The sequence below is a fragment of the Merops nubicus genome, unplaced genomic scaffold (genome assembly GCF_000691845.1).
Source record: "Merops nubicus isolate BGI_N331 unplaced genomic scaffold, ASM69184v1 scaffold13470, whole genome shotgun sequence".
Lineage (NCBI taxonomy): Eukaryota > Metazoa > Chordata > Aves > Coraciiformes > Meropidae > Merops > Merops nubicus.
In genome coordinates this window covers 67,263-79,012 of record NW_008583640.1, presented here as the reverse complement: position 1 = coordinate 79,012, position 11,750 = coordinate 67,263, and the positions used below count along the sequence as shown (strand labels likewise).

Genomic DNA, 11,750 nt, shown 5'->3' with positions numbered 1-11,750 from the left:
TGAAAGGAAAACCCATTGGCATCTTCTAACTTTTAATGAGCCAAGATCCAGATGGTTACTTCCTGCTGCAGAGAGTGGTGGGGGGCGGAAATAATCTTAACTTTGCACTGCACAATAAGGTAGAATCATCACCCATCATCACCTTAAAATATTATGTAAAATCCTACCTTAAAAGGTAGAATTTCACTGCTTTCCTATTGCTTGGTCTGTCCTAGGTCCTTTGGTAGGAGGTAGAGCTATGAGTGAACTCTGTCAACCCCATGAGGAAGATTGCTCTGAGTTGGTTTCTGGTTTCCATTTCAGACGCGGGAGCAGGAAGAGCTGGAGGAAGCTTTAGAGGTAGAGCGACAGGAAAGCGAACAAAGGCGCCTGCTCCTGCAGAAGGAAGAACAACTACAACAGATGTTAAAAAGGAAGAATAAGCAGGCACTCCTGGATGATTTAGTGAGTAACAAAACCAGAGGCTTTGAACGCTCCACAGTAGAGCAAGCAGCACGTACGTTGACATTCACCTTACCATGGTTAACTGTGCAGAATTAACACGTCTGCCCCTTCCTGGTTCCCTGTCTTGCATGTTTTGTGTTACCGTTCTCTCACCTATTGTTCATTTCAGTGTTACAAACAACTCTGGTTTTGGCAAGTTAAGGACTGGAGGAAGAGTATTTCTGGAATTCATAGATTTAATTTGACTCGTTTTCCAGAGTGTTCAGTGCTTGTTAGAAATGAATTTAAGGATAGCATTCTTGACTGTTTCAACACAAAATTAATCCTGGATAAGATTCTACGAAAGAAAAGTGCAGAAGGTTTCTTGGTTAAGAAAGCTATTTCCCTGGTTCTACCTGTTTTGATCTTTCTGTATTTATTTGCCTAGTGAGCTGCCACTGGAACTATTTTCCTGTTGTTAATTGACAAGTGGAGGTGTATTTCACAATTTGCTTTTTTTTTTTTATTTGCCACTTTACCAGTTTACTTATTAGTTGACATTTGACCATATATCTGAAGAAAAGCTATTATAAAACTCTTGATTTCTATTTAATTCACTGACAATATGAAAACCACAGGCTTTGACTGTGATCAAGGATGGCTTGTACAGCTGATATGGTGACTACTCCACCTTGAACCTGACATATGATGGGTGAGGTTCTGCCATGTCTGAGGCCATGTACCTCCCTGCTTGTTTCACCTTCAGCTGATGACAGTTGTCTCTGCTTTGGTGTGTGGCCGGTCATGCAATTTGTGAGGGGCCTAGAGAGGAGCTACTAAATTGTTTCAGCCATAATGTGAACTCTTGGTGCTGTTGGCTTGCTAGCAGGCCTGAGTAGTGGTTTGTAATCTGGTGTGTTGAAGCCAAATGGTCATGAGGAGCTAGTTTATGAGCTCAGCCACCTCCTCTGCAAGGAAGAATTATCTGAGCATTAGTCAGCCCATTTTGAGTCAGAGCACCTAAATGATAGAAGTGGTCCCTTTGTATTCAAAAACTACTAAAAAGGTCTGTTGCCTTGAGTGTGTAATGTTCTCTTACTGAAAACTTTTTGTGCGTGAATTGCTCTTTTTGATGTGAATGAAGCTTGGATTGGAGAGGTGCATAGACAGCTGAAATAAAACTTGTGCTACTCCTGGAAATGGTGTTAATCTTGTCTTTGGCTGAATTTGCTACTGATTCTGCATCTGAAATGCAATGATTGAGAAGCTCAAATGTGTTATTTAAACAAGATTCACATCTGAATTTTTTAATACACGTGTGTACAGACATGCATGCACACACATTCACATGCTCTAACCCCTGTGAGAACAGTCTGTGTTTAACCTTGAAGGAAACTTTAAAAAAAAAAAAAAGTATGCATGCATACATGTGTGTAGCTCTGTCAGTATAGTTTAAGGCTGCTTGGCAAATTTAAATCAAAATTTCTCAAGTTTGTCTCACATCAGTATAGAGTTAATTCCTGCTTTCTCAGTTCTTATTCAAGATACAGATGCTTTCCTACTTTTCCTGGAAAAGCAGAGTTCCTCCTTGAGCCAGTGCAGCAGGCACAGACATGAGGGAGCATTGAGGTGTGATTTAGAAGTTTCAGGGCTTCCTGGAGAGCTGCCTTTTTCTAAGCTAGGAGTCTTCTCAACCTGTCATTGGTTTTGCTGAAAGGAGCTGACGTTTCATTTTCTGTAGAGAGAAGCAGAGATGAGCAGGAAGGTTTTTTGAAAATCCTCAATTCTAACTTTGCATCTAGCAGTCTTGTTACAGGTAGAACTACTTGCAGTCCACACAATTAGAAATAGTTTGAGTAGTGAATCAATTAATAAAAACTCCACTATGCACTTGAATTTAACTCAGTACAGGGATTTTGAACTGGTTTCTGAAACATGCTCTTAACTTAATAGAGACCAGTGGTGGTGTGTGTGACTTATTTTTTTTGCACAGCAATTGCTTTTACTGGAAGCCTGCTGCAACAGATGGCTTGTGGAAAGAATGGTTATAAATAATCCTTAAAACATAACCAAAATAGGTAGTTTTAATTATGATTGCATATGTATTGTTATTAAAACATATCTTAATATTCTAAAACCAACAGAAAGGTGATTTTTAAAGGCTGAGAAAGGAAACTGGGCAATTTTAAGTTTTATTTCTGTTTATGAAGGGGCACAGTCAACTTAAATTTGGGCCCGAACTTGTTTTGTAATACTAAAGGTTTATAAAACTAGCACTTAAGTGTTTGTATAATGACTTAGAAAATCTCTGGAAAACCAGCAGGTGTTAAACAAATAAACATTTCCTATGGTCTCTGAAATCCCTCTAATACTGTGCTGCAAATTTGAAAATGAAGTTGACCCGAAGTAATACTTGAGAAATGCAGCAAAAGTCAAAGTGTAAGCATAATGTAATAATAACATGTGAAAAATAAAATCTTTTATCTATGGTTGGTGGTACTGTGCTAAAGCAGCAAGGATTAAGTGCTGGCTGCAGTGATACCAGTGGCAAAACTGCTGACTTGGCAGAATCGTGAGTGAAGAGGAAGGCAAGAAGCTGACATTGCACCAGTTGGTTTTGAATCGTCTCTTTTGGATGCACTACCTGGTGTTGAGAACCTACACCCCACGTAACCTGGGTCTTTTTCTCAAGATTCCTCCCTTATATTGGTCAGTGAGAGAGAATTTATGACCATTTTTTTTGCATGGTACAGATAGAGACGTTGGGTTTTTCCTCTTCCAAGAAGAGAATTTTGCCTTTGGTGATTAAATACTAATGACTGAGGAGATTTGCAGTTTCTTATATGTATCACTTATTGTGTTACCATATTGAGTAAAGGTCTCAGTTGTTTACTGAAATGTGTGAGAATGCTGTCTGATCTTCAAAGACCTTATAATTTAGATAGTCCAGGGCAGATAAAATGGTGCAGAAATGTTGCTATTTAAAATGTGATGCAGCAGGCTCTGGTTCCTGGTCAGCCTGAGGAGCACAGAGGCTTATGCAGAGAGGATGAACCTGGTCTTGGCTGGAAGCAGGGAGGGGAAAGCCAGTGTTGCCTGCTGGAGAGGTGAGCAAGGCACTGTGAGCAGCTCAGGCTCTGCAGGCTACTTGAAGAGCTATCAGGTGCTTTGCTCGGGCTGTTACCTGTTGCCTCCCAATAGTAAATTAAGCAGATTTTATATTACCTTCATTGTAAGTGACCTCTTTTTACAATAAAACTCACTTTTGGAACAGAGCACCTTGTTATAATTTGGAGTTGTAGTCTCCAATACATCTTCTGTATTGTTAGAAGAGTTGTGTGTGGTTTGTTTTAGGTTTTGGGTTTTTTTTACCTTTTATACTTCGATAATTTGGGCTGAGTGAAATATTAAGGTGCTTCCTTTGTTTACTTTATAAGGTCTCTCGCCTGAATACGGCGATTATAGATCTCCTTTTAGATGTCTTCTGTGTTGTGGGACTTGCCCTTCCCTCTTCAAGAGCTCAGGCTGCCCAGGCATGAGCAAAATGACCTCGCAGCACGTGGCAAAGGTGGCAGGTTTTACTGGGCCTTGGCATAGCTTGGGGTCAAGCAAAGGACAAGGTGCCTTAAAGACATCAAGCATTTCCACTTCTACCAGAACCTCAGGGGTTTTGAGACAAACCTTTTGGAAATATTCACATGTAACTAGTTTTTTTCATACTATTAGTTTGTTTTCCCATACAGAAGATTGCTAATATGGATAAATGCTACAGGATTGGACCTTTCATGTGTGTTAAGAGTTAACAGAAGGCTATGTGCATATTCAAAAGGACAAACAATCACAGAGGTGACAACTTGCTGGCACGGTGTGGGTTTCCCACAGCTGTGTAATCTGGTTACTGGTCATTGTGAGAACTCTTGTGGAGTTGGTACAAAGACTGGCTTCCTTTAGTTATTGTATTAGGAATGCAGTCAAACGTCTAAGGAATGTGAGAGGGCAAAATGAACCAAAGAACTAGTTTTCCCTTCTTCCACAGCATATTAACTCTGATGATGAAATGAATCCAACATCCTTAAGCTCTTCTGACAGCTAGCAACACATGCTGCTGCATGGTGGTTACAGACATGTACAACACTTTGAAGATGCAGAGTGTAAACTAGTTCATCTGTGGTCCAAATCTTCTCCCAGTTGTACAGAAATCTCTTATTATTAAGGTTTAGGTTTTTAACTTCTCCTGTCCTTCTGGTTAATCACAGAAAAAAGAGTAGGATCCTGTTCCTTAGTTGTATTTGTGACTCTGGACCAGATCTTGGAGTGTGAGATTTTTCCTGCTTTTAGCACTTGAAATCTAGTTGTAAGACAAAGTGAGTGTAACAAAAAAAATAGAGAGGGAAGAGGACTGGAAAGTGATTTGAAAAGTCAGTGTACAACAACTGTTCTTCATAATCACTTCAGAAGATACCTCTAGGATACCATGAACAGGCATCCTATGACTTTAAACACTTCCAACTTCTTACCCTGACCTGAATAAGTAAAATAATCACAGTCCAGTTTATTAAAGTTTGTTTGGTTTTGTGAGTAAGAGATACAGTTCATAGTTCAGTATTTGCTTGGTTCTGCAAAACAGAAGTGTAAGTGATGTTTGAGGGCCTTGGGAACAAAATACTGTGCTAGAGCAGTCTGGTAAGAATCTGTGTGAACTTCTTCCATGTTCTCAATTTTATAGTCCTTCTAGCCAGGAAGTCTGAAGGATCTCAGTGTGCCTGTGGATAGTTGCATTAGTTTATTAGAAAATTATTTGGCCAATGCTTCTCTGACTCTCAAGAATGCAGTTATGTACATGTATTTTAGTAATCATTCTGTTCTGAGAGTTCAAGTAGTTCATTTGCTTAACTACTCATTTTACTACTTTTTATAATTTTTTTTTTTTTAAATTGGCTGGCTTCCCTAAAAATAAGTTGGTGAAGGAGAAAATAAATATGCTGTTGGTTGCACTCACAATAGTGCCATTGTGCAAAGCAGAGCAAGGATCGTTTCCAAACAGCCTCAGGTGAAATCTAATGGGAAACAATTTCAAACTGGTCTGAGTTCATTGGTAGAAAGAATGTGTCTTAGATAAAAATCTGATCCAAGTTACACTACTTGGTATTCTTCCTTCTCTGATTAAGTTATAATTTTTTTTTTTTTTATTTTAATAAATATAGTTGCATTGGCCAGTTGGAATAAGGAGCCTGTTACATTGTCTTTAATGTGGATTCTATAAAAATGGTTGTTTGCAGGTTACTGTGGTTTATGGGGTTGCTGCAGCTTTTTCTTATTACTGAAAATGATCGTTTTCAGTAAGCTGTTTCTCAGAGAGGATACGTAGCATTACACTGCCCTGCTAGTGATGGCCTTTCAGACACAGCCTGCAGTTTTGAAGACTGTACAGTGTTAATTAAGATTTGTTTTGGTTTAGCGTTCAAATTTTGTCCCTCATATGTTTACAGGAGAGCTCCACTCTTCCTGCTTCGCTGCTTTTAGCTCAGCATAAGGACAGATCTACTCAACTAGATATGCAACTGGAAAAACCCAAACCTGTCAAACCAGTCACGTTTTCTACTGGCATCAAAATGGTAAGACGTGCTTGTTTCTTTTTTGTTAATGCCTTTCAAAATGCCACGTCTTTCCTCATATGAAATTTAGAGGTTATTTACACCTGAGTTGCATGTTATATTAAATAGACAGTTATCTTCCAATTAAATAGGTAATTAGGAATTAATAAAAAGAATTTCATCATTCAGCTAGTTAGAATATATGAAATAATTTCATTTCATAGTTGTCCAAAAGTTGTGGTGTCCTTGAGTTATTTTTGTCTCATTTTTGAACCAATTCTGGAAATTGAAATTTTGCAAGGTCTAGAATAAGCTGCACTTCCTTCAGATTTACTTTAAGCACTGGAATAACCTCTAAGTATGAGACGGACAATTTAGAAAACTGTGCTGAGGGGTTAAGGACACTATTGAGGTTGTTTCTGGACTCTAGGAAGCAACAGGTATTTTTGCAAATGTGTTACTGCTACGGTGACAGCTAAAGATCTGTCAGCATTCCTTTTCTTTATCACAGCATGGTACAAGTATGCATCAGCTTGTGTGTGACAATGTAAAGATGTTTTTGGGGGGTGAAGGGTGCTTAAAGGTGGGAGCATGAGTTTCTGATCTTTTTTTCACCTTACAGGTTTCCTGTTTTGTTTTAAATCTCTGCGCTTTTGTTACACTGTCTACTTTAGAACTGATAATGGTAAACTATGTCTTGAAAATAACCAACACTCTTTACCCTACTCAACAAAACAAGAAGTCAGCAAAACAAAAATCTTTGCATCAACCTAATGTCCCGATCTGATGTCGGGGGAGGTTTCGATATGATCACAAGAGGCAAGATTAAGACACAAACGAGGTCAAATGCCGTATACCCAATACAGTTTTTATTACAAAACGAGAAAAATGTTAGGAAAGAGTAGCGATAGGACAGAGCGAAAATAAAAGGCAGAAATGAAGCAAGCGGTCGGTAGAGAGTCGCCAGAGCAGTGGCCACCACGGGCCTGCAGCACCGTTGGGCTGGAGCCGTCTCAGCCTCGGGGCTGGGCAGTGGAGCAGCAGTGAGGCGGTGAGCAGGCCGGCGATCCGTGAGCAGGCCGCAGAAGAAGGAAAAAAGCTCTCCGTTGAGCAGGTGAAGAAAAAAGAGTCCGCAAGAGCAGTGTCCGCGCCAGTTGTTATAGGGGCCGAGCTGGGAACTGACATCACGAGTCCTCAGGTCCATGCAGGTACCACGCGAGTGTCGCCTGCTCGAGGTGCCCTGCGTGACCCCAGGCAGAGGGGCCTGCCCCATTCGCACACCCGCGCTGCACCTCCCCGGGCGGGGGAGGGGGCAGGCTGGCAGTGTGCCCTGGGGGTCCTCTGGAACGGCCCGTGACTCACACACACGTGTTTGGCTCCTCTCAGCGTGGTGCATGCCCAGACATGTTCTGCCCAGCTCACACAGCTCCTCAAGTCCAGTCTTCCATCCAAGGCTATCTTTGAGACACACATTCATGGCTCGGTCCTTCACACCTAGTCTCCCATCAATTAATCAATTTTTGTCAGGGCTATCTGTACTGTGTTCATTATCCCTCAAAGAGTTCACAAGGTAGAAGCGTTTGCAGCTTATTTTTCCAGAAAAAGTGTCAGCTTTTGCAAAGTGGTGCAGATTGTTTTCTTGTTTCCCTGAAGTATAAAATGTATCTTCATCCTTCTTTTAAAATCTATGCATTTGGGGGAGCTTCGTGAGACATTTTCTGTCTGTGTAGAAAAGCTATTGGACAGAAAAACTTAATTATTGTGTTTAAAAAATATTCTAACTGAATTCTAACTTGACAATAAAAAAACATCACCCTGATTGTCCTCGGTCCTAGATTAAAAAAGGATAAATAGGTTAAAAAAGACCAATTTAAGAAAAAATGATGAATAAGTGCAGTTAATAATAAAGTTAAGGGTAGAAATGTTTGAAGTTGGTGACTACTGTTTATTGCAAATGGATTGCATCAAGCAAAGCAGGTTTTACACCAATGAAATTACAGGTTTTGTTGAGGAAGATGAATGTTTCCATATTTTCTTCATAGAGTCCTTGATTTAGTTATTACATGACATTGATTTTTAGAATGATAGAGAAATCAGATTACACAATAATATAATTGGGATTCTGCCCAGCAAATGAATTAATGGGCTGACTTGTAATTTGTAAAGTAGTTGTTGGTTACCACAGCACGGGAGTATGTTGGTGGGTGTTCTGCAAGGACACAGTTCAGCGTGTGGAAGCAGATGTTAAATTTTTATGGATGACATGCAAGTTGGCAGTTTACAGAGCTGCTTTGAGAAGCCGGCCTCATTTGAATGAAATGTGTTTTAATATGGCTAAATGCAAAATTATAAATAGAAGAGTAAATAACAGGCTCTGTGAAGAGGATTTGGAAGTTCAGCTAAGCAAGCAAACCAGTTTGCCCCATAGCCACAGCATGTATGTGTGGGGGCCTTGCGTATGTGAATAGTGCAGAAGTAAACAGCAGAGGACTTTTCCTTCTGAATGCATTTCTGAAGATTCATGGACTGAAGAGTTCTGCCAACAGCATTTGGAATATGAAAATGAGAAAACACAAAGAGGAGCCACGTTCAAAGGTCCATTCACAGGCAGAAAGATATACTTCTGCAGAGCTTTGTCCTCGGTCTCTAGTTTAAGGGGTTAAAATCTGACTCAATTTACAGCACATACCCCCTTAATACAGAACATGCCAAATCTGAACTGTGTAACAGTAAATGCAGCAAGAACCAGTGGCCTTAGCTAAACAAATAGGATCTAAACAGGAACTGAAGGAACAAGTCAGACTTAAAGTTCACAATGTTCCACACTGTGGTTAATTGGCCACACTGTTAAAATTGACTCTGGAATGCAGTGAAATCTCTAATTCTGGATGTTTTCAGATTAGGACTGGGCTGTGTCTTGGAAACTTACTGTAGTGAAATGCAACTTGGCTTGGAGCAGAGTTTTGTAGAAAGCAGTGCTGCTTGTGGTGCATGACTCAGTGTGGTTGATGATCCATGACAGTGTATTCTAGAGACACTGTAAGGTGAATTACCACTTGGGCACTCGCCTTATGACATGCTGATTTTCCAGGCTGAGTGTTTTTCTAAAAACCTGAGGTGCTCAAGCCATTTGTTTTGCATAGGTGTACACTTGAAACAGGTAGAGCTTTTGCTGTCCTGCCTTTCAGGGGCAGGATTCTTTCTAGTTGCTTTAGCTTTTTTTTCCTCTCTGAGCCTTGGGTTCACACCACTGATATTGGTGGGGGCAGCTCTAGGGGACTACTGAGAATTTGTTAAAAAAATACAACTCTAGTTAATGTTCTGTTTGCCTCAACAGTTCTGCAAATTAAGTGTAGGTTCTGTGAAAAGTCTGTCTTGTGCCTGCTGTTAAGACTTACGGCAGCAGGCATTTAATGAATGGCTATGTATGTTCTATGCTTTTAATTTTTCCTAGTAATAGTTTGGCCACTGACCTTTTCTGATGAGTGTTTTCCTTAATTTCATTTCAAAAGAAGGGAATCCAGATAGAGCTAGCTGAGATGCTGACTAATCCAGAGTTTTTGTTTACACAAAGGCTATAAAAATATGCTGGTTGTGGCAATCCATGTTTTCTTTTCAGCTTGAGCATGAGTGTTTTTCCTGGGATGGTCTTGGTCATAGATGTTCTTCAGCCTGACTGATAATCAGACCTGTTTCTCAGTTTCTGAATTAAGAGGCATGCCCATTCTAGTCTCCCGGGCAATGCTCAAGGAAGTTGGCTCATTAAGGTGTCATATTAGTGCTGTGGAGTTTGTGTGCTTGCAGGGGGGAGGAGAGAGTGTTTCTCACTTGTAAGCTAAGCAAGAGCATCCCCTATAGCACAAGACAGACACTTAGCTCATGGGGATAGGGTCTCCTTTGCTTTTCCTTTTGTTAAACTGTTTTTTTTTTTTGTTTTGTTTTTGTTTTTTGGTTTTTTTTTTTTTTGTTTTTTTTTTTGTTTTTTCCTTTTGTTTTGTTTTGTTTTTTTTTTTTTTCACGTGGAAACTGTTTTTTCTTTGCAGTCTGAATTAATTTTTACCTTTCAGTAAATTTCTGTGCACGAAGCCTACTTTCCTAATCAATCAGTTTGCTTTACCTCTGTAGGTGGGGAACAAAGTGCTTCAGAGTTGTCTGCTTATCATACTAGTAAAAATGCGTTTAGAATATCTGAACATTTAAAACAGTTTTATTAAATCTAATCTCAAATCAAATGTAAAAAAGGAACAACAAAGGAAACTGTAACAATCTTACCTGTTGCAGTAGTGCTAAAATCACTATTTCCTATCAATACTTCTACTTCAGATTGCAATAGCTGTCAAAAAGAGCAAAGGTTGTCAGAAATGAGTGATGTTCTGGCATTTCTGGGGCTTATCAGGGTGTGTAAAACCAGTCTAAGGTCTGGCAGTGGAACCGTTGTTCTGTTTCTTGGTGCATGTAGTGACCATTGCTGACTGGGAGGCGGCTTTAACGTGAAGCTCCTTTTAACACGTAGAAGGTGCTCGTATGCATTGCACATGAGTGGCAGTTTGCAAATGCAACAGAAATTTGTTTCATTTAAGTAATTTGGTTTTCTTTTATGTCCCTGGTGTTTACAGGGCTATAGGAGTTTTTTGGTGCTTGGAGGTCTGTGCTTTATGTTACAGTTGTGGTTAAAAACGCACAGAAGTGTGGATGTATTTAACTCCTCTTTTATTCCTCCAACTGAAACCACACAAACCTTTGAGTCTGCAGCCCAGCTATTTACATGTTTGTCAAAATTAGGAATGCCTTAGACTGGCTCAGCTGCATGCTCTCTTCAGCGTGGTTCAGGCTGCGTGCCCTGTCCCGTTTCTGTTCCCTACAGTTTTATGTTTCTTTCCTCCCTTCCCCCAGCCTCCCAGGAGACTTTAGCCTCTAGTGATGCTATTCTTGAAGTAATTTCATGTAGTTTAAAACTCAATTACCTTTAAGTGGATTGTCCAGATATGCAGGAAAACAACATAGGTGTCCTCTGGCCTGCTACCACTTGGGAGAGTTTGCATCTTTACAACTGACATCCTGGTACCTCAAAACTAATATAAATGCATCACTGACCGGTCAATTTCTATCATGGTTTTTGCTTTATTACTTAATAGCAGTGGGAATATTTATCAATAGAAAACTAATGCAGAGCCTTGCACATGCTTCGTCATTACCAAGATGGGCACTGCCCCTCTGAATTTGCAGTTTAAATAGATGTGTCAGGGAGGGAGGGGAACCAGATGCCTGGAGAGGATGTATTTGCCCAGGATTAGACAGCAGAGCAGCGGTGGCGGAAGGAGGAATAGGATCCAGCCCTACCAAATTCCTAACCTCGGGTCTCTTCCGCTGAGCCGGGCTCCATCTCCTGTCAACAGCACCCCTGAATGGCAGCGAATTATGAGTGAAATATCTGCTTCAGCATCTGCTTCCCTGTCCAAATCACGGCAGCAATGTTACACTTAGTTTTCTGTGCTTCTGAATATTATACTGGATTCTATTCCAGTTCTTGTAGCTTCAGTCATTAGTAGCTAAATGCTGGGCAGAGCCATGTGCAGTCTGAAGCAGATGGAGCTTGCAGGAGAAGGGAGAAGTCACATCAGTATCTCAGAGGAGTGGATCTGTGTCAGACACAGGATGTCCAGGACACCTCAGGAATTCAAGTTACCGTTAAGCTGAGCATAACAAGTCTTAGGGAATGGATTTTGTGCAGCA

General features: G+C 40.3%; 1 protein-coding gene across 1 annotated transcript in view; it reads left to right on the top strand.

The window, feature by feature from the left end:
• Positions 1-303: 303 nt before the first annotated feature.
• MNAT1 (MNAT CDK-activating kinase assembly factor 1) overlaps positions 304-11,750 on the top strand; it is a gene marked incomplete at its 5' end in the record, with an annotated part of 75,381 nt that continues 63,934 nt past the window's right edge. The window contains 2 exons of the mRNA XM_008941638.1: positions 304-444; positions 5,913-6,038. Of these exons, the coding sequence (XP_008939886.1) occupies positions 304-444; positions 5,913-6,038 (267 nt within the window). The remainder of the gene's footprint in view (positions 445-5,912; positions 6,039-11,750) is intronic.